At 47.8% G+C, this 23,083-nt stretch overlaps 1 protein-coding gene across 1 annotated transcript in view; it reads right to left on the reverse strand.

Moving 5' to 3' along the window:
* Positions 1-23,083, reverse strand: part of VSTM4 (V-set and transmembrane domain containing 4) — a 98,518-nt gene that overhangs the window by 54,611 nt on the left and 20,824 nt on the right. The window contains exons 3-4 of the mRNA XM_086680250.1: positions 12,551-12,619; positions 3,471-3,578 (exon numbers count right to left, since the gene is read on the reverse strand). Of these exons, the coding sequence (XP_086536376.1) occupies positions 3,471-3,578; positions 12,551-12,619 (177 nt within the window). The remainder of the gene's footprint in view (positions 1-3,470; positions 3,579-12,550; positions 12,620-23,083) is intronic.

A 23,083-nucleotide genomic window follows, 5' to 3' on the forward strand; every position in this document is an offset into this window, starting at 1 on the left:
TGAATCAAAGCTGCAGAGGCCCTGGGATGAAGTTCCAGGTACCCTGGCACTAACAAAGAGCCAGGATGAAGATTCACAGCTTGGGAGGAAGTGGAAGGCAAGTAACACATGGGTGCAGTTAAGTCCAGCTCACGTGAATAACGAGCACCTCAGGAAAACGAGGCAGTGCAAGGCAGGGGGTGAGGGCAGGGCAGCAGGAAGGCTGAGAGAGAAGGACACTGGCCCTCTGGCCTCCCGGCTTCCGGGATGGGCTCTGTTTATTTCAGGGCCCCTCCAGGGGATTTCGTCAGGAGTGGGGACAGCTACTCTGATATCCTCTTTTCAGACAGATCTTGCCAAGGGAGCGGGAGAGCAGGTGCTGGGCTCACCTCTGCTTTGCACATGTATGCGAGCAGCCCATGAACCTGCACACTGTGTGGTTCTCACACAGGCAAGAGAGCTTAGCCTCCCTCCATGTGGCCAGGGTGCAGAAGGCCCAACACACACATGGTTGCATAGAAAACGCAGACCATGTCCATATGACAAGGGGGTCTGAGCCTGATTCTATATTTGTGGGTTCAGCAAGCATATCTCATCTATGAATTTCATTTCCAGAGAGTAATGAGATCCTTTTGGAATACTTGTGACAGAAGGGAGGGACAGAGTAGGACAGAGTTCAGAAGAACCGGCTCTAAGGCCTTGCTACTCAAAGTGTGGCCTCACACCTGCAGTGGTGACACCATCTGGGATCGCATTAGAGGTACTGAATCAGAATCTTCATTTGAGCAGGTTTCCCAGGGAACCATCTGCTCCTTAAGGTCTGGGCAGTGCTGCTCTAAGGCTCCGGGGTCCAGCTGAGGGGTGACATTGAGCCCACCACAGTCCTCTGTCCTTGGCTCTACAGTGTGGTGGGGAGGTGCCTGGCTCCTAGGCCACGTGGGGCAGGACCTGCCTGCCAGGGCTACAGAAGGCCAGCTCCCTAGGAGCTGCGGGAGCTATGACTGCTGTTCAGGAAGGACCTTAGCAACAACCACCATGGAAGGCTGAAGGGAAATTCTTTGGCAAGGATGGCCCCCAGATGGCGAAGGTTTTCTTGAAGACAAATGTGGAAGGCTCGGGATCAGGCTGGACGTGGCCTCTGCCACGCCCTTGTTTCAGGACTTTTCAGGCTCCTCAGCTGTGTTCTCTCTCAAACAGTTGCAGTAGGGACTGTCATTCCTGACAGATGGTGAGGATGACACAAGAACGTAGAAGAGCGAGTGAGCAACAACAGTCTGGCCTGCCGCAGGCGCCCAGGCGAAGCTCTTGGCAGCTCGGTAAGGCTCTCGGACACTGCGTGCAGGTGCACACGAGGCTGTCTGTGCCCGCTCCGGGAGGGACGAGGGCAGTTGGGATCTGGGTCTCTAGCGGTTCTGAGTGAAGCCCGGAGGGTGTGTCTCAGTCTGCCTTGTTGGCCCTGAAGGGGAAGGATGTCTCCTGAACCAACTCCCTTGCTTTGTTTCCCCGATTCTGCCTAAGGCCTAACAGAACCTGCAGCTCAAGGCACACTTCTCTAGCATGCTCCTGAACATGGGCAGAGGTGTCTTTGGAGCAAAACGGGCTTGGAGACTGCCCAGGCGGCTTCCGAACTCCAACAGGTGGGAGCAAAGCAGCTGGGACACAGACACATTTGTTCCCCATTTGTTGAGCAGCTGCCGCACGCCAAATTCCAAGGAGAAGGGAGGAGGTGAATGGCCCGTGACTCCCGTCGTCTGCAAGGGCGGCGAGCACATCTGTACGTGTGCAACACGTGCCGCAAGCCCGTAAACGTGGGCAAGGTCTCGGAGCCTCGGAGCCGGGGAAAGCCCCGGCTCTGTTGACAAGGCAGGCAGATAGCGAGGATGAAGGCAGCTCTCGGGCTCCACAGAGACCGTGCGGAGCACAGTGGGAGCGGCACGAGCTGTGAAGGAGAAAGGTGTGGCCACGGGCCTTGCTCTGTCTCCGGAGCCCAGTGTGCCAAGTGTCTCTGTGCACCTCTCAGGACCTCTGTTGGCCTGGAGGCTGACCTCCGGGCCCTGCCCTCTGGCTTTGGGTCCGTGAGACCAAAGCAAAGCAGCAGGGGAGGAGGGAGGGAGAACGAAGGGCTGAGGAATGCATAGTCCTGGCTCCCTCCCTGCGGCCTCCTGGTTTGGCACCGCCTGGGTCCCTCTTCCGCGGCTCCTGTTGGTGACCCTTCTCCCACAGCTATAGCTCTTGAAAGTTCTGGAACCGTCCTCCCCTTGTCTCCTAACTCTGTGCTGCAAACAGCGTCCTGCAGGCTGGTCCCTGAGTGCGCCCCCTCCCTCCCTGGTCCTCTTAGCCCTGCCCGCACTTCGGCCTCAGCGGAGAGGCCTTCTGGAAGCAGGGCTCGGTTTCCCTGTTTGAGTGTCCCCTGAGACCGTGGCCACCAAATCTGACACTTCCCAGCTTTGTAACCTTGCACTTACGTGTAACCATAACCACAAGTTATCATACACACAGGACACTTAACGAGAGTCAGAATGTGTTAAAGTTTTTGTTGTCGTTGAACTTAATCCTCATAATAATCCTAAGAGCCTGGCACCCTACTACATTCCCATTACTTAGATGGGAAAGGTGAGGCAGAGCGGGTAAGTCATCAGCTGGTAAGTGAAGAGTTGCCATCTGAACCAGAGCCAGCCTAATTCCAGAGCCCAGCTATCACCCACATCATCTCTGGGAGCTACAGCGTCCGCACCCGTTTCGGGAATCCGCAAGGGGGTGCAGCCCGGAGGGTGTTTCAGAGGAAATGTACAGGATCTGGTGGAAATGTGACTTTGAGGCTTGGTGAGAGGTGGGGACTGAAGAGGGAAAGCAGGCAGCCTTCATAGAGAAGAATCAGCGTTCCCAGAACTGGAATCATTAAGACAGAAAACGCAGAGCAAGAAGGGGCTGAGGACACATTCCGGGCATCAGGGATGCCAACAGGAAAGGAGATGTTAGGAAGTGAACATTCAGGCCGGGCGGAGCCTTCCTAACCCCACCTGCCTGCCAGGCACAGTGCCGGTACTGTGAATAATAACACTCACAACAGTGTGCTAACTGAGGAAGGCAGTGTCTACCCCATTTCATTTCGCAGATGAGGAAACTGAAGCTCAGGGCAGTTCAGGAATACATCTAAAACCGGTCTGTGGCAGAGTCGGGATCAAACCCAGGTTCATCTGACTCCATAGCCCCTTCTAGGAGAATGAGAGGAGTAAGGGCCACCCCCACCCCCCAGAAACCACGGGAGGAAGGGACCTGAGAAAAAGAGGAATTTAAATGTGGTCACAGTTGATTTTAGCGGAGTCTCAGGGAGACACAGCTCCTCACTCGCTGTACTCACCAGTCACAGGTAAATAATCCCTGACTCACGATGCATTTTTCAAACAAGGTTATACTTTGCCCAGCGTCTTCCGCCTGTCTGTGGTTTGGTAGTGCTCCCATTCCAGACATGACCTTATCTATCCACTTACCTCTGGATTTCCTCTTGCTAAACACAGACTGCCAGATGATGGTCAGGGTGAAGAGTAGGACGCTGAGAATCCCCACACAGCACACAAGCACGGCGTATATGTAGATATCTGAGGGCAAGGACACAGCGGAGCATTGTCAGGACGAGCCAGGTCAGAGGAGATGCACCAAGTAAGATAAACTTTGTACGTTACCAAAACTCAACTCAAAATGAACCACAAGCCTAAACAGAAAATATGAACTAGAAAACTTTGGGGAAGAACACAGAGGAGAAAAATCTTTGGGATCTAGGACTAAGCAGAGAATTTTTAGACTTGACATGGAGAACATTATCTATATAAGGAAAATGTGATAAATTTGATTTCATCAAAATTAAAAACTTTTGCCCTGTAAACACCCATATGAGGAGGATGAAAAGACAAAACTTCAGACTGAGAGGAAATGTTTGCAAACTGTACAACCAACAAAGGATTAGTATGTAGACGATAAAGAACACTCAGAACTCAACAACAAAAAATAAACAAACCATCCTACTAGAAAACGAGCAGAAATGTACAGAGACATTTCACCAAAGAGAATATATGGTGGTGAATAACTTCATGAGAAGATGTTCAACTTCCTTAGCCATTAGACAAATGCAAATTTAAATCACAGTGAACTATCTCGCACACCTATCAGAACGACTAAAATAAAAAGTAGTGACAATACCAAATGCTAGCAAGGACATGAATACACTGGGTCACTCAACAATATTGCTGGCGAGAATGTAAAGTGGTACAGCCACCCTGGAAAACAGTTTGGCAGTTTCTTAAAAGATACATCTACAAATGCCCTTCACCTCAGCAATTGCACTCTGGGAAAATGAAAACTTAAGTTCACACAAGAACCTGGACATGTATGTTTATAGCAGCTTTATTTACAATAGCCCAAAACTGGAAACTGCCCAGATGTCCCCCAGTGGGTGAATGGTTCAACAAACTGGAGTCTATCCACCCCCACCCCCCCCCCCCCCCAGCTACTACTCAGTGATAAAGTAACAAACTATTGACACATCTAGCAATCTGGAACCTCCAAACAATTATGCTGAGTGAGGGGAAAAAAATCCCAAAAGGTTATATACTGTGTGATTGTATTTGTATAATATTCTTTCTTTTTAAAATTTTTTTTAACATTTATTTATTTTTGAGACAGAGAGAGACAGAGCATGAATGGGGGAGGGTCAGAGAGAGGGAGACACAGAATCTGAAACAGGCTCCAGGCTCTGAGCGGTCAGCACAGAGCCCGACGCGGAGCTCAAACTCACGGACCGCGAGATCATGACCTGAGGTGAAGTCGGCCGCTTAACCGACTGAGCCACCCAGGCGTCCCTATATAATATTCTTGAAATGACAAAATTATAGAAATGGAGAACAGATTAGTGATTGCCAGAGGTCAAGGAGGGAGTAGTTGATGGGAAGCTATCAGCTGATGGGAGTTGATGGGTTTGGCTATAAGAAACCCTTGTGGAGATGGGGATTTCTGTATCTTGGCTGTATCAATGTCAATATCCTGGTTGCCATATTGTAGTTTTGCAAGATGTTATAATCGGGAGAAATTGGGTTAAGGGTACAAACTGATACAAGGGATCTCTATCACTTCTTACAAATACATATTAACCTACAATTACCTCAAGATAATTTTTTTGAAGTTAAACCATGATCATATATGTCTCAGTCAATCTGCTATAACAAAACACAATAGACTGGGTGGCTTAGAAATAAACATTTACTTCTCACAAGAGCAAGGCGCTGGTAGAATTGGTGTCTGGTAAGAACTCTCTTCCTAGTTTGGAGATGTTTTCTCTTAACAGCCTCACATGGCAGAGAACAAAGAGAGAGCAAGCAGGCTCTTACGGGGGTCTCTTCTTATAAGGAAACTAATCCCATTGGTGAGGGCTCCACTCTCATGATATAATCACTTCCCACAGGCCCCACCTCCTAACACCATCATATTAGGAGCTAGGATTTCAACATATGAATTTGGGGGAACACCAATATTGAGCCCATAACAACGTTCATCCGTTTCTTAAACTCCAGTAATCAACTTTAACACCAATCTGATTGAGAAAATGCCAACTGCTCAGAAAGTGAAAGGTGGGGGAGAGCACCTGGGTGGTTCAGTCAGTTAAGGGTCCAACTCTTGATTTGGGCTCAGGTCATGATCTCGGGTTCAAGCCCCACTTTGGGCTCTGTGCTGAGAGTGCAGAGCCTGCTTGGGATTCTCTTATTCCCCCTCTCTCTCAGCCTCTCCCCAACTTGTACTGTCTCTGTCTCTCTCTCTCAAAATAAATAAATCAGCTAAAAAATTTTTTAAAAAAGAAAGTAAAAGAGAATCTGAAAGCATTCCTTTAACCTTCTATGTAGCAAAAAGCTACAGATGTTTGAACTTAGCAACAATATTTCTCTGCTGACAAATTTCTTTAGCCAACAGACATTTACAACGTAGCTACCAGCCACGTTCAGCACTCTCCTAAGTGTAAGAAATAGAACAATGGAGATTTAAAAGCCTCATCAAGAAATCAGAGAGCTGCATGGTATTTGCACCAATAGGAGAGTGCGCCTAGTACTCGAAACACACAGAAAGAACTCAGCCAACCTGAGAAGGTCACAAGGAGCTTCAAAGAGGGCTGGAGCTCTGTGCTGAGTCCTATCTAAAATAACACAGAAGGGGCGCCTGGGTGGCCCAGTCGATTAAGTGTCTAACTCAGTTTCAGCTCAGGTCATGATCTCACAGTTCATGAGATTGAGCCCTGTGTCAGGCTCTACGTTAACAGTGCAGAGCCTGCTTGGGATTCTCTCTCTCCCTGCCTCTCTGCCCTTCCCCAACTTGTGCGCGCGCTCTCTCTCTCTCTCTCAAAATAAATAAATAAACATTAAAAGGTAAATAAATGAAATAGCATAGAAAATGCAAAATACATAGAAAGAATAAAAATACAGGGAGAGAGTGACAAAACTTTATCATGTCAGTGTAAGTGGCTTAACAGTACCTTATCATTGGCTACTCAAAATGTTTCTTTTTCCTTTCACAAGTGACTGTGATGGGGATTCACAAACCAAAACCCTGATGTACCTCTCATATTAGGTTTTTAAGATTAAGTTCCTAGAAGTGGAATTTCTGGGTCAACAGGAAAGTACCTCTGTAAAGCCCCTGGCACCTAGAGAAGCAGTTAGGTAAGTGCCCAAAAGGCAGGCAAGCTGGGGGAGGTGGGGGGCTGGCCTCCACAGTGAGCTGGAGAGACGAGGAGGGAGAATGGGATGGAATCAGACATCTCAGGTTCCTTTCAGCTCTGTCCTTCCTGCCCCCCTTTCCTCCCACCCCCCCCACCCCCCACCGCCCCGGGGAGTCCAGTCAGCACTTTTGCCCAAGCTAGCTTGAGTATGCTTCTGTTCATGGCAACTTAGAAGCCTGGACTAAAAGTACAATAGGTAGAAAACATAGTAGGGCTAGGCTGCAAGGTGAAAGGAACACCTGTCCTAATATTTAAGGGAGCAGGAAGGTGGGTAGGGTCAAGGAAGAGTCTCCTACAGAGGGAGACAGGAGCCAACCACAGAAGCAGAGGAAGACGGAAGTGAGAGTTCTAGAAGCCAAGAGAGGAGACGTAAGAAAGATTCTTTAATAGCATCAAGTGCTGCTGGAAAACATCCATTGGGTTTTCCTACTAGGAAGCTACTGGAAAAGTCTTAGGGGGGAAGCCAATTCAGTAGGATGGTGGAGGCCGAGCCAGATTACGGGGGGTCGATGAGTTCAGTGGTATGTGAGGAGTCTGGGACAGAAGCAGAGGAAACCCTCTCCCACAACTAGAATCAAAACTGCCTTTGAAGTTTTGAGAGACACCTGTGTCTCAGATGCATGGGCTTTGCAGGTTCAAATGGTAGAGAACTCGGTTGAGTGGTTGGAGGTAGGGGCTTGGGTCTCCGTTTAAGCAATGGAGCTCTGAGAGCTGGAGCAGAGGTCACAGACCAGGATTCATGACAGGCCACAGGATGGGCCAGAACACAGAGAACATATGGCCAGTCCTGGATTTGCATGCAGTTGAGCAAGCTGCTCGGGGATTCTGCCGCATAGCCATTTCTGGCACAAGAGGGTAGCAAATGATGTGGCCCCGTTGCCAGGCACGCAGACACGGGGCAGGTGGACACAGCATCTGCCTCGAGGGGATTTCCAAAGGCGCAGGACCCTGGACCACAGAGGCAAGGGCAATTTAGCTTCAGTCTCGTTCTTGGTTGGAGAGACAAACTGTCACACTGAAGTGTCTGCACCACTGGAGCAGAGCAACGCCCTCCACGAACTCCCTCTTCCTCGCAACCCTTTCCCTGGTTTCGAAACTGCAGGAATCAAGCAGGGACAAGATCGTGGTGAGAATCTCCCCCAAGCATCCCCAGAAGCATACCGTAGACATCTGTGGCCCGTTCTGCCCCAGCAGGAGGCGAGGGGCTCCAAGAGGTCCAAGCTCTGGTTTCAGATCACAGCCTCTACCACGTGGCACAAAGGGGGCTCTCCACAGGCAGCTGTAGCTGCAGAATCATCAAACATCTGGCCAGTCTGAAAGGCTCGGCTACACCGCCACGCACACAGGCCCCCTGGGCTGCGGACCCTGGCCGGCATGCCTCAGCTGCCTGTGTGGGGGTCCCCACAGGCCTAGGATCAATCGTGCCTGCTCTCTGTTATGTTCTTGAAGCTACAGGAACCTTAAAAAGTGTCACCTTGCAGGAGAAGAAAAGCTCAAAAAGAACACCTGAGTTTCCCTGGATCGGGCAGCCACCGGTACCCCAAGGTTCCAATTTTTTCCTCTGTTCGAAGCATTCCTTTTGCTGCATAAAGACAATCACCCTGTTTTATCTACTCAAAACACTGAAACCATCTCCCGATGATTTTCTCTGCAAAGGTAAAACCCTGAGCCATTTCAGCCAGGGTCACAAAACACCTCCATCCAACACCACCTTTCCTCCTGGATGAGCCAGAGCAAAGCTGTGCCCTGCCGAACTGAGAGCAGCAACAATGTTTCAGCCAGCCATCCTTGGGCTGGCATGCCCGCCCAGCGTTGCTGTATCTTCTGACTTTCCCTTAACTTTTATGTAAACACTTCTCTAATTATAAACGTTGGCGCAAAGGTTTTAAAAAACTCAGACGGGGCCAAACAATGCTTGTCTGGAGGCTGAATCCAAGCGCTCAGATCCACATTCAACAAAACATCTGCACTTAACCAAATCTGGGATTAGCTTTTAAAATGCCACACATTACCTGCACGCTCAAAATAATTCTCAAAACCTTGTTATGTTCCTCAAATCCGTTTGCAGTTTTGTCTTTTGCCGCTGGCCTTCCAAAGGCACCGATGTCATTTTTAGACGCCACTGCAAGCCACCATGCAGAAAATGTCTCCCTACCATCCCCAGCCCAGGCCTCCCTGAAGCAGATGGCAGGGCCGGCAGGCTGGAGTGACACTCACGCGGCAGGGAGGCCGAGACGGGGTGCACAGTGTACTTGTGCCAGCTCCCGCCCTCCCGGAAAACCAAGCCACCGCAGGGCAGGCCAGGCAGAGAGGCCCCAGTGAAAGGCAGGCGGCACCTGTTGCCAGGCAACCCTGAGGCCGGCTGGGGTGGGGGGGGGGGCTGTGAAGCCCGGTGACCCCAGCATTCCTCAGCACAGCGAAGGGACCACCTCTCGCCAGACCGCTGACTCTAGAAAGTCGATGTCAGTCCTCCGCTCTCCCAGGGAAAATGCAGATGCCAAGATCTCAGGTCTAGGCAGCAAACTGTATGCTTCTGCTATTTTTTTTTTTTTTTTTTAAATTCAGTTTGTAGTATCATCTTGCTTGGCAAGAAATACCTGAGCAACAGCCCTGAGGGATTTTAACTCACTCCAGCATCTCACCAAGAGGCCTGATGATACTGGTTTTGTGCTGTGGGCGCACGGCCAGCTGAGCCGAGCCCCGGGAGGATGGAGGTCCCCCCGCACTCTCTGCAGCAGCCCTTCCATCCAGGAACAAAAGGGCAAAGGCCTGGGCTCAGGCGCCAGGGAGTTTCATCTGTACCCCTGACCTCGCCAATGCTGTGGCTGGGTTAAAAAAGCAAAATGCAAGGCCGCTGCTGCCGAAATCACAGGGAAAGAACACTGGAAACAGCTGCTCTGAGGCATTTTACATAGTGAGGATTCCAATTATGCTTTTCTGAAGGGACCTCATTCTCTGTGTTGACAAGTAAGCCCACGTCGGGCTCCGGCTTTTGTGTAGAGTTAGGTCGAGAGTGACCCTGATTTCCATAGCTACATGTGAATTATAAAATACTATTAATCATACAAAGCGTTTTAGACACACTGATTATGCTGCAAGGCATGGTGGGACCAAATGCTGCAACCTTTCCCAACATACCAAGTTTTGTTTTTTGTGCCATGTTGTCTAAATATGGTCCTCACACCACTTGTACTGGGGAAACACCCTGGGCCCCAATAAAGTACAAATGTTTTGCTCACTTCCTAAATGCAATAATCGGATTCTCGGTGGGGAGCCCAGAACCAGGGTTACTAACAACCCCCCAGGAGATCTTTATGGATCTGATGATAAACAGGGCTCCCGCTGTTACAGCTGCCAGTGACCTACCTTAGGGATGCCCTGGATATCTCTATACTTCTCCCCATCGTAGGGCCTAGGGCCCGGGTCATGGGGCAGCTCAGAGGAACATGGGGTAAATCAGTTGTTTACTACTTTGCTCTGTGTGGATTAAAGTTGCTTTCATCTCTTTGCTAACAAACAGGCATTCCCTGAATGAAAGGCTGAGGGAGAGAGCTGGGGATTATTTTGCTAGGAGAGGGTCATTAAATAAAAAGACAGCTACAAAGCCTGCATAAGAAAAGGCAGGGAATGCAAAGAATCGCTGTTGGAGATCACACGATCTGAGAAAGAAAATGTTTGAAACCTAATGGCCTACCTGGGTGACACCTTCTAGTTTGCAAATAATTATCACAATCATGATTATATTTTTCCTAAGAGAGCAAGTGCCTCCATCCACTGCTTTTAACTGGCTATTGAAAGAGGTGGGTTTAGATCCAAGTGCCTGCCCCCTCATTGGGCAAGATCTCCTTCCATCACATCTGTTAGTTAACTAAAGGTGATGGGAGACCCCCAAGGCGCACACATGCCCCTAGATCTGTTTGGCAAGGTGATTTATCATCAGTAAATGTCATGCCTTCACAAAATGTCACCTTTCACAATTTCCTGATCACCTTTTGACATTAATCAGTTTTTCACTGACCAAAGGCTCTAAGAACTCACAAAGTACATTCTTTCATTGCTTTTGGCCATAATCCTCATCTACTTTGTGATAATAATTTCTGTGAACCTTCCTTACTCCAAGTAAGGCGAGGTGTCTCAACCTCAGCATTCTTGACATTTGGGGCCAGATAATTCCTTGCTGTGGGAGCTGACTGGTGCATTGCTACAATGTTTAGCAGCCTCCCTGGCCTCTTCCCAACAGATGCCAGTAACATCAAAATGCTAGTTGTGGCAACCAAAAATGTATCCAGACATTGGCAAATAGGCCCTGGAGGGGCAAAATCACCTCCTGCTGAGAATCACCACTCCGAGGTTCAAACCTGAGCGCATCAGAATCACCCAGAGGTCTTATGAAAACCCCGATTGCTGGGCACCACCCCTAGTGTTTCCGACCCTGTAAGTGAGGGTAAAGCCCAACAGTGTGCATTTGTATCAGGCTCCCAGGGAATGCTGATGCTGATGCTGCTGGTCTGGGACCAGCCAGGGCTGTATGCTGGGATCACCTGGAGAGCTTTAACCAAGTCCCAGCTCAATCAGAATCTCTAGAGATGCGGTTCAGTGCTTTTAAAGGTTCCCAGGGGGCTCTGATGTAGGCTGAAAATCATTTGCTTAAGGTTTTCAGACTGTTTCCAGAATCCCCAACTCCGTATGAAACCTGAGATAAACTCTGTCACAGTAGGTGCACATTTCATTTTCTTTTTTTAATGTTTATTTATTTTTGAGAGAGAGAGAGACAGAGCATGAACAGGGGAGGGGCAGAGAGAGAGGGAGACACAGAATCCGAAACAGGCTCCAGGCTCTGAGCTGTCAGCACAGAGCCCGATGCGGGGCTCGAACCCACGGACCGTGAGATCATGACCTGAGCCGAAGTCGGACGCTTAACCGACCAAGCCACCCAGGCGCCCCTGCACATTTCATTTTTTACATTGCAGTAGAAATTCTGGAGCCAAAACAAAACGAACAAGCCCAAATTATACAGACTGGGCCTTTCACCTCTGCTCTTTCAAAACCCACGGGCTGATACCACCGGGCATTCCCACTCCACTCTTTAGTAAATTTAGGATAAGAAAACAACTTGACATCACAGCACAACTAAGACTTCCGGCTCCTTTTGTTAGCTAAAGTGCAATAAGAAGTTACTCAAGTAAGAGGGAGGAAAGGTATCAGCCGCAGGGAGGAGGGGAAGAGACCAAAGCAGGGAAGGAATGAGGTTTGTTTCGCAGAACTAACAGGTCCAGCCAAGGAGATGCCCAGCTAGGTGTTTCCACCTGAGAGCCCCTTTCTAGATGTGTCTCTCCTGACACATCTAATGTGAGCCAATCTGAGCCAGACTGGAGCTGAGGACCTGCACAGAAGCCCCAGTGGCTGGCCTGAAGTCACCTTCAGCTCTTTATACTAACATCTCCTCCTATGGGGGGAGTTTTCTGCCATGTTTTGAACATACAATGTATGCTCTAGCAGGTTGACACGGTAGGCCTGCACAATTGAACCAAAAGTGCCTATACAAACTCCCCGTCCCCGCCCCCTAAGGCACTGAATAAAAGCTTCCCGTACTAACCCCACAGGGAGACAGTGCTTTGAGAGCTAGCTCCCTGTCTCCTTACTTGCCACAATAAAAAGTCCTTTGCTTTCAGTATTTCCTTGGGTTGTGTTCAATTTGGTGTACCCCAAGTGGTGACCCCCCCCAAGTTTGGTTACACTTTCCTCCCATTCTACTCCTCTCCTATTATCTAAAAGCGAGGTGCATCTTATAATAAAGAAATATGCCAGGTCTACCTTCAAAAAATGCCCAGGTCTCTTTCTTTTTCTCAAAGGATGAATCTTCAGACGCTTTGAGGGAAATCACTGTAAGGCAAAAAAAGAAATGAGACAGCATGAAGTACAGTACGCTATGCCCCAGCCCACACGGTAACCCAAAATGATGCCATACGGTATGTAGGGCACTCACCTTTACGAAGTAATTTTTCCATTTGCAAAACCACATGTGATTATCACAACTCACACATTAAAAAGAGGTGCAATGAGGGGCGCCTGGGTGGCGCGGTCGGTTAAGCGTCCGACTTCAGCCAGGTCACGATCTCGCGGTCCGTGAGTTCGAGCCCCGCGTCGGGCTCTGGGCTGATGGCTCGGAGCCTGGAGCCTGTTTCCGACTCTGTGTCTCCCTCTCTCTCTGCCCCTCCCCCGTTCATGCTCTGTCTCTCTCTGTCCCAAAAATAAATAAACGTTGAAAAAAAAAAATTAAAAAAAAAAAAAAAAAAGTATAGTGCACTTGCCTGGGTACCACTAGATAGAGGAGCCTGAAGTCATCTGATGACTCAGGGTCTGTGCTCTGAGCACCATTCCATGCGAGACAGTCACACACACACTTTGTCTGTCTCCACTTTTCAGGGATTCTGTTTCCTCCGTAGAGTTGTGGAATGGTGTTCAGTGACTGACTGACATCTCATTTACTGAATGCCTACCATGTGCCAAGCATCTTGCTGCTCTTGTGACTACATGTTATCATATTTAACTTAATTCCCCCCAGAGGGCCTGGAAGATAAATATCATTTCAAAATGATTTTGTACAGTTTTAGTCAGTGGGTGATCACTGAACTTACCGCGCCTGCTTTCAGCAATCAGGGAAACAGAATTGAGCAACCAGCGTAAATCCGTGAGCATTACACTAAAGAGGTGGGAGCTATGGAAAGGTTCCATGCATAACAGTAATATAATTATAGGATAAAATAATAAAAATTAACCTGACAAAAAATCCCAAAACATCAAGGAATGAGATTATTGTCTGATAGAACTTTCTGGAACGATGGAGATGTTTTATGCCCATTCTGTACATGTAGTAGCCACTGGCCACCTGTGGATACTGCGAATGTGACATGTGGCTAGTCCACATGAGCCTGAGGAATTAAGTTTTTAATTTAAATTTAAATTTGAGTTTAAAAAAATGTTTTTTAAGTTTATTTATTTTGAGAGAAAGAACGAGAACGTGCACCGAGCGGGGGAGGGGCAGAGGGTGAGGGAGAAAGAGAATCCCAAGCAGGTTCCAAAAAGCACTGTCAGCACAGAGCCTGACTTGGAGCTCCATTCTCACGAATTGTGAGATCATGACCTGAGCGAGATGAAGATTGGATGCTTAGCCAACTGAGCCACCCAGGTGCCCTTTAAATTTAAATTTAAATAGCCACCTGTGGTCAGTGGCTATCACACATCTGGGACCTGAATAGAAAGATAAAGGAGGTTGGATTGGAGATTGAATTAGTATGAGAGGCAAGGCTTATGGCAGAGATCCTCTGAAACTTTACCTCTATTTACTACCCCCCCTCAAAAAAAACCTTTTGTATTATGTTGTCATGAATTACAATCTGAATTTTTCATCTTTTTACTTCCCTAGGCCTTGTACTGGGTATTTCCTATTGACCCATTTTGAAAATCACCGACCCCCTTCATCGGTGTCTAACCTGCTATTAAGCCCATATATTAATTCTTTTTGTTTTTTTTTTTTGAGACAGAGAGAGAGAGAGAAAGAGAGCACACTTGTGACCAAGTGCAAATGGGGAAGGGGTGGAGGGAGAGGGAGAAAGAGAATCTTAAGCAGACTCCATGCCCAGCACCGAGCTCTATCTCACGACCATGAGATCATGACCTGAGCCAAAGTCAAGAGTCAAATACTTAACCAACTGAGCCACTCAGACACCCCTATTAATTATTTTTTACATTTAATTAATTTAATTCATTTTTATACATCCCAGCTCTCAGATGAATTTCTCCAGCTTGTCACCTACTTTCTCAACCATATCAATCATATTATGTCAATGCACGTGCCTGATAACTTTTATATCTGCATCACCCATAGACTTGTTTCCATTATCTGTTTTTGCTTTTGATCCTGTCTGCTTGCTTCCTAAGCATCCTGATGGATACTTTCTACATAGCTTCTCTTAACTAGTGCTGCTTAAGTATGGTTGAATTCCTTCAAGAGTTAAGTGTCTCCAACAATTGGGGACACTAACTTCTCTACGCTCTATTTATCTAGGTAGTCCTTCAGAGAACAATTAGGATAGCTGAAAGATACATGTGCACATATAATTATGTAATCCAAATATATTGATTAAATATAAACATGTAATTAGGATAGCTGAAATGCAAATTATTTTTCAGCTTTCTAATTTTTCTCAGAAGGCAGGCTTTAGTCTGCTATAAGCTGGGTCTGCCACAACTCAAGAACTCTCCCTTTAGAACCTAAACTCCTTAAAACCAGAAACTGGATCTTCTACCTCTATATCCCCATCATTGGCAGACTGCCTGGCAGCTGGTAAGTGCCTAGCAAATAGATGGAAAATCCATTTCTTTCTGACTGCCTCGCAAAGTAAGCAGTCTGGCCCTCCAGCAATGAACTCTTAGTGTATACCTGGTCTTGCCCATGGTATTAGAGAAGTCCCATGATTTGTCCATCATCATTCCTGCTTAATTTCCCCACTCACAGCTGACTTCCAGAGCAATCAGTCAGATTCTTCCTCCAAGAATTTAAGCTAAGAAATATAATATATATGGTTGTTGAGAGCATTGGGGCTGAAAGAGCCTGTGGACTTTTGGGTAGCGGCCATGTTGGAAACACAGGCAACTGGAATGGAGCAGAGGGCAAAACCCACAAGAGGAAACTGGAGGTCAGAGGGCTCATAGGGCTGAGGACATGGTCTTGCTGGGGCACTAGGTCCCAAGAGGGCTTATGGAATATGGTTGCTATCCTTGCATTTTATGAGCTCCATAGCCCTAAACTATCCCTACCTTCCTTCTGAATTAGCTTGAATGGGCTTTCATAGCTTCAACTAATTGAGCTCAGGCTAGAATAAGCATAAAGAGACCCAACGGAGACAATACAGAAAGGAAAAACAGATTATCTCCAAGCAGCTGAGTTTTTAGGGAGATCGAAGATGCCCCTCATCATCCAGAGCCTTACCACTCCAAATATGATCAACAGACCAGCAGTACAGTGTCACCTGGGGGCTTGGAAGAAGGGCAGAATCACAGGGTCCGCAATCCAGACCTACTGGATCAGAATCTGCTTTTAAACCAGATACCCTGGGTCAGTCATATGCACTGTTTGAGATGCACTGATACACCCCAGGTTGAAAAAAATTAGTTGCCATTTTCTGGTTGTGTAACCTTGGGCGAGTTGCTTGGTTGCCCAGTGCCTTCGTTTCACAAATAGGGATGGTAAGTGCCCACTCTTAAGGGAGGCGTGAGAGTTTAATGGGTTAATATACGTGAAGTGTGCCTGAGACCTAGTGAGCCATATTTATCCACAATGATTTTTGCTCCATAAGAAAAGGGATTTTGTCTATTTTATTATTTTATTCACTGTTCCAATTCCTGCACCTAAGTCCAGCATGGTCCTTTGCTGTCAGCCCTTTGTTTCAGTGTGTGCATCTTCAATCATCCAAATGGTCCACAAGAAAGGGTTCCTTGTCCTTGTTGTTAAATGTCTACAGCTCAAAAGGGCTGCCACTAGCAAAAGCCGGTGTCTTCAGATCAGTTGATTCACTTTTCATTTTTTTCTTTTCAGAAATTGTAGTCACTAACTTGATGTGGTCACTAACAATCGCTTTGCCTCATTTGGGATAAAAGATAACAAGGTCTCCCTAACCAATTTACAGAGACATGCATTGAAAGAGCCAACAAACAGATGCTGAGCTATCAGGGCTCTAAGCAAAGAATTAATAGATGTTCCTCATGTCCCCCCAGTGCAACTGTTTTATGGGAAGGTGCGGCAACTTTGTTTGCATATGATGATCAGCAACTCTGGTCATAACTTTATCTGTTCCTACGAGAAAGAAAACTCTAGGGGTGCCCGGGTGGCTCAGTCTTGATTTCGGCTCAGGTCAGGATCTTATGGTTGGGCTCTGCATTGGGCATGGGATTCTCTGCGTGGGATTCTCCCTCCCTCTCCCTCTGCACTCCCACCTCAAAAATAATTGAATAAAGAAATAAGTAGAAGAACTAAACTTACACATTAAAAAAAAAAGAAGAAAAATCTTCACATGGCCTCTTCTGGAGCTTCAGAAATCTTCCCGGGCTTTTGCCATTAACTGTCTGGTTTCAGCCGCTAGTCCCATGCTATCTCAAAGTGAATTTGATACATTGTCAAGCCATGCGGCTGAGTCCACACGCTGTAAGGAAACACGCTGTGGGACAAGGCCAGGCCGACAGAAGGGCTTTGTAATGGACCAGCAGTGGATCGGCTGACTATTGGCGCCCCTCCTTCACGCCACAGCTGCACCTGCGGGTCAGAAATTTATAGGGGCCACCCTGGACACACTGAGTGGAAGAGGCCACTGCGGGGTAGATACGGAGGAGGATAAAATGCTTCAAGGAAACATTTTGCTTGACCAAGGAAAGAGTGGCAAATTTTCCAACCCCAGATTGCTCGTGTTGATCGAAGACTTTCAGAAATAAAATGCAAATTTCTTGATCACAGAGCATTCGTAATGGTTTCCGAGGAACTTAGCCATCAGAAGGCTAATCTTTCAAACAAGATTCAGTGAATCTATCACTATCAACTGCATTTGCCTTACCTGGTGACCCAGCTGGACTCTCAGACAATTGGGGAGAAGGCAACAAGGAGCCTTTCGTACCCAGAATGCTGGTTCTTCCTAAGCATCAGCTCAGCGGAGCTGAAAGTCCTTACCTTCTGACAACTACTTATGATTGGGGGAGTTCCCAGCCTAATCCCTCAAAGGTTAGGAATTCACATGCACTCAGTCAGCCTTTTAACCAATGGGCTGTCTTGTAGGGTCATGATGGGGTGGGGGTGGGGGGTGCTTATGCTCTGTGCTGGGATTCCAAGGTTGGGATAGCACGTCTGTCGCTTCCCTAAAGGGACCCTGTTCCTGCAGTAACCCTGCCTGACCCTCCCTCCACTCCCACATCCACTCACTTCCTACTCTCTAGGCAAGGGGGTTTGACAGGAGCCCCCGATCCTGGGGAGCTTGTGACACACTGCCCCTCTCTGGGTGAGAGGAATATGGTCAAAGTCCCACTCAAGGTAGCCTCTGTTTTGCCACATGCTCTGAGACTGGGCTCTTAGCAAACAGCTAATGAAGGGGTGGGCAGCGTGCATCCCCTTGGGAAGTTCTCATTACCCCAGCTGCTGGGAGTGCAGCGAACCCTGCTTCCTGGGGAGCCCGCCTGTGGCCACTCATGTGCATTCTCCTCTTTCATCCTATCTGCGCGGGCCACCTCCACCCATGAGGTGTGGGTCCCAGGGCCCCCATGCTGGGCCGGGGAGACGGTGCCGAGGAAGGTAGCGCAATGGACCAAAAAAAGCGAAAGGAAGTCCAATTAGGCCTCAGCACCAAACCGCTTTTCTCGGTACAGCTTTATCTGGAATAAAGTGGGCATTTCGATTTCTGTCCGACTCCCAGGCCCGTTTACAGTCGGTTTGGGCTCCCAGTGGAGAAAAGGAGTAAAGAGGGCTCAAAGCCAAGTCATCAACTGACCTACTGACGGCTTTGTAATTTCCTTGGGACCCTGGTGCCCAGTGGGAAGAGCCTGTTTGACTTTCTGGTGAGGGGCTGGCCCAGATGACAGAGCCGCAGGCTGTCTGAGGGCCTCTGCCCAAGACAGCAGAATCAGATGAAATCTAAAAAGGGGCAAGTTGTGAGACTCACTGGATCTTGGCCCCTCTGGGAAGAAATGGCTGAAAGTGGCTATAGGATCAAACGGTCTAGAAGAATGTGGCGCAGAGGCACCAAGACAAACTGATCCTATCAGCTTTGTGTCTGGAAAAAGCAGGCTGGGAAGAAAGAATCTCAGTCAAGCCCCCTGTGATGAGACCCGTGGGGAAACCGTCACTCAAAGAGGTGTGAAAACTGAGAGCCTTGATTCCTAACTTGGACAGAATGTCCTGCCAACTCCCCTGGGAAAGGCATGTTTCACAGGTTGTAGCAGACTGTGTCCCCTGAGTTTATGCCAAGACCCTGTGACAATGGCCTTCAGGCTGAGGCGCCTCCCACCTCCCTCTCTGGTCTCCCGTTCGCCGATAATACTGGCATCCTTATCTGGACCTGCATTAAGGCCTGACCCCATCATCTGTAGAACAGGTGGCTGAGAATTTTTAGGGGCCTTGGAAAGGCTCTCTTTCTTCCCAAACTCTTTCTCATCTGCTCATTTGTGTCCCCAGCTCCTCTAACAAAGGATCCTACAATTGAAGGAGCTTAAATTGCAATCATGGGTTACATCCAAAGGAAGGTGCACAGCACATTTCTGATACAGAAAGCCCTCCAGAATGCAGTACTGATGGAGAGGAGCATAGAGAGGGTCCTGGCACAGCCAGAGGACTGAGGAGGCTTCAGGAAGCATACAGCAAGGACACGGAAAGACCAGCCTGAGCTCAAGAGACACACTGTCGCCTTTCTACTTTCACTGCAAGATAGGCTGGGCCTCCTCCCAGTATTCTCCTCCCAGGTTACACCAATTTTAATCACAGAGGGTGTTACCTTCATTGAGTGCCCAAAGACCAAGATTTCTAAGACTTTTAGTGTGCAGTAGAATTAACTGGGGCTCTTGCTAAAATGAACATTCCCAGGCATCACCCCTGGGCTTCCGACTGGAGAAATCTAGGGAGGGCTTGGGAATGTGCACGATGAGGGAGTGCATCATTCAGAAAATCCTGAGTCTGGAGGTCCCGGGACTCCACTTAGAGAAGCCTGCCTGCCTCACCCACTCGTAGTAGAGAGGCGGGCACAGAGTTCAAGGAGATGTGGGAGAGGGGAGTCAACTGATGCGGAGACGGACCCCGGGCCTCAATCTCTCCTCTAGTCCAGGGCAGGGTCCAGAGCTTGAAAACTGAGACAATGCCTCTGTGTTTAATCCAGGGAAAACAAAATAACTGCAAAAACTAAGGAGTAAGCCCATCACATGAGTGTTGTTTACAAAAACTCCAAAAGGCCCCCCTTTTTTTTTAAATTTTTTTTTAAATATGAAATTTATTGTCAAATTGGTTTCTATACAACACCCCGTGCTCATCCCAACAGGTGCCCTCCTCATAGCAGGTCTCAGAGCAAAAGAACACAGTTTTCAAGAAAGTTACTTTCTAAAGGGCAGACCATCTATAATGATTGATGTAGGTCTCCCCACGTGGCTGACTCAAACTTGGAAAGTGGGGAGAATCTGAGTCAGAGAGACCTTCTTCCAATGATTACGCAGTGTTTCACGCCCTCCCTCCCTGCAGAATGTGTTCTCATTCATCTTGGTCATTATCTGCCACCCCTAGCTGACCGGAAGGTATATGGTGGCTGGGACTACATCTGTCTTCCTCACTTCCTAGAATCCTTCTTGGCCGGTTATACGTCACGGTCACTTTGAACGAACAAATGAATGCAATAAACATCACATCATGGTGGGTCAAGGCCTCCTCTAAAAGGAACTTGGTGCTGGGACCATGACATGGCCACATTCTGGAAGGCTGGGAAGAGAGGCCAGGGAGACACCTGCTCTACCCTGCCACCTCCCTTCATATGAAAGCAACAGGCCCCCAAGCCTGACTTCCCTGCGAAGTTCTGGCCTCGAAGTTATGTACTTTGAGCCTGCCGTGATTCATTCTATGGCCTCTGAGTTCTTAGTTTGGTATAGAATGAAGGCAGGAAGTCCCAAGACCTTAAGCAGAAGACGATTCTTCAGTCCACTGGAGTTGAGAGGGGCAGCCATTTAAAGTTTTGGTCCCTGGCATGTAGACCTCACTGATTTGCACTCAGGGAGGTGGGGGACAGGGAGGGAGTGGGAATCCAGACAGCAGATGCCTCCCTGCCTCAGTTTGCTTAGGCAGCCTCCTGCACAGATCAACAGGAGGGAAAAGGAGACCAGAAGAGGTTGGTGATATGAAGTACTCACAAGAGAAGATCCTCAAAGAAAATAAAGATGAGTCAACACTTTTGCTGTAAATTCAACAATGAATATACTCAGTTCACTACCCCTTCTTATTCAATGATGAGATGGTTTCCCAAGGAAAACCCTGTTAAGATGTAGCTGTGTGGCCACTATTTATAACTGGATCAGCGTTCTCAGGGAAGGCAACTGTAACCCCAGGGAGACACAGAGACTCTCTCTGTCTCTGCTCTCCGGAGTTGGCCGATTGCTTCACTTCCCCCTTGTGTCTCTAAGAGTTAGGCCAAAGGCAGTCTCTCTTGGGGCTCAGACAAAGCCATATATGTGAATAAGACCTCTGAGTGACCTACAGGGAGCAGCTAATGAGAAACGGAAAAGCTCCGGTTTTGTCTTTTTCGAGCCACTCCTCTTTTGCATCCACTGTAGGACAAATTCCTAAAAACAAAGCAAACAAAGCAAAAGAGGACACAAACAACAACAACAAAAAAAAAAACATACTAAATAGACTTCCTATTAAACAGAGCAGTTGGAAAAGAAGGTTGCCTTCTGAAATGGAATCAGCTACAGAAGACAAAGACCGTGTGTATATCCCCAAACAATGGTTAGGAAATACTGACGCTTAGGGCCTGGTAACTGCCCCCTCCAGTTACAACTCCGGGTCAGGTCTATATATTTTCTTACTACCACCTTCCACTCCCTGTTGCCATTAATTAAAATGGCAGTTTACCCAAGAGCTTGGGTCACTCATTCATTCTTTCTTAAAAAAAAAAAAAAAAAAAATCAGCACCGAGCCCTTCTGTGTACCATGTACAGTGTCAGGTGTGAGGGTGCATTTAAGAAGAGCCTGGCAGGGTCCCTGGAGTCAAGGTCCCTGGCCAGGTCTACCGTGCCAAACTTGGCTCTTAACCACTGCCCACCTCCGGCCCTCACCAGCCACAAACGTGCATCCAATTTCATCAAGTTGTCTGCAAATTCCTTTTCTCCCTTACCTAGCTTTGCTTAGCCTGTTTCGTCTCTTGACATGGATGGCCCATAGTGACCATAGCCCTCCTCGCCCTGTGGCCCAGTGGAATCCCACGTCCTCTAGGTGACCTTCTCATTTCCTCCAAGAATGTATCCTGAGCTCTCTCCCTTACTCCCAAGCCAGCGTCACCCTCGTGTATGGCCCACTGACATTCCCTTTTTATTAGCTCTGTCCATAATATCCATCAGATCTGTGCACATGTCGACCTGTTTCCTTCTCTGGATTGTGAGGCTGGGGCCCTGAGAGGGTGGGGATCACTCCACCCATCCCTTTCTTTAAGGAAAGCACAGCGATAACAGGCTCATAAGCAGGGGCTTGATAGAGGTTTGTTTAAGTCTTCACTCTCTTCAACTCTTCCAAGACCATGGCAGTCGGGAGTGAGGGCAGGCACACTGAAGAAGTGTTTCAAGTGTAGTTTAAATTACACTCCCGTTGTCAATTTGTTCCCTTTGAGTATCTGGACCTGTTGACACTTTCAACATCATGATGTGTGCTTGCTTAATTAAGCAGTAGCACTAAATGTTTAGTAAATCTCATTCCTAATTATCTGTTCTCTGTCTCTGGAGAAAAAGGAATTATTTAATTTCTTCCACTGAAACTTGAAATATTGATTCCCTGTGGTTGTACTTTCAGATCCAATTATTAAATTCCCTCTAACATTTGGGGGTTAAATAGTCAGATAAGAAATTATAATTTCATCTTTGCCCCCAAATACTTTTAGGGTAACAAGAGTTTTCCATTTGCTTTGTTCACTCCCCACATTTAAAGCTTATTTATATCATCTTAAGTCAAATAGCAATTTGGCTTATTAAAATATGTTATTTGGGGGTCAGACTGAAATACTGATTAAATTGCAGGAGACAGCCTTTGCAAATTGCTTCTATTATTAGCATTTTCACTGTTAATGAAGACGCCTCCATCTGAAAGTATGCAGATTCATTTTGGCTCAGAAGACCAGTCTTCTGAGTCTGTGGGTGGCAGAGCTGGGCTGAAATGCCATCGAGGATAACTTTTTAATGAGGTCTGGGGAATCAAAGCTGCTGTCCCTTAAGAGAAGAAGCCTAAAATGAATGGCCACCTCACTGTCGCAAGCCTTGGAGATTCATGCCCACCGGTGTGAAGGGCCTTTGCAGGCTGATCCCGCAAACCGGCCGGTCTCAAAGCTCGGTCACCGTGAAGGACATATGGCACCCAGGTCTGCACTAGGGACTGCCCTTGACAGGAAGCCCCACAGACAGACCTTGGGCTTCATCTTGGAAATTCCCCTGTAGGCATCTGAAGAAAATCAGGCTTAGGAGCTAGTCCAGCCTCTCATCCCTGCTCAGGGCCATTCTCATGTCAAGAACTCTATCATGTCTACACATCCTGGGAGGGACCATACCAAATCAGCATGCAGGGAGGGCAAG

This window comes from Puma concolor, chromosome D2, assembly GCF_028749965.1.
Source record: "Puma concolor isolate L17-30 chromosome D2, mPumCon1.1.hap2, whole genome shotgun sequence".
In the NCBI taxonomy this organism is placed as follows: Eukaryota; Metazoa; Chordata; class Mammalia; order Carnivora; family Felidae; genus Puma; species Puma concolor.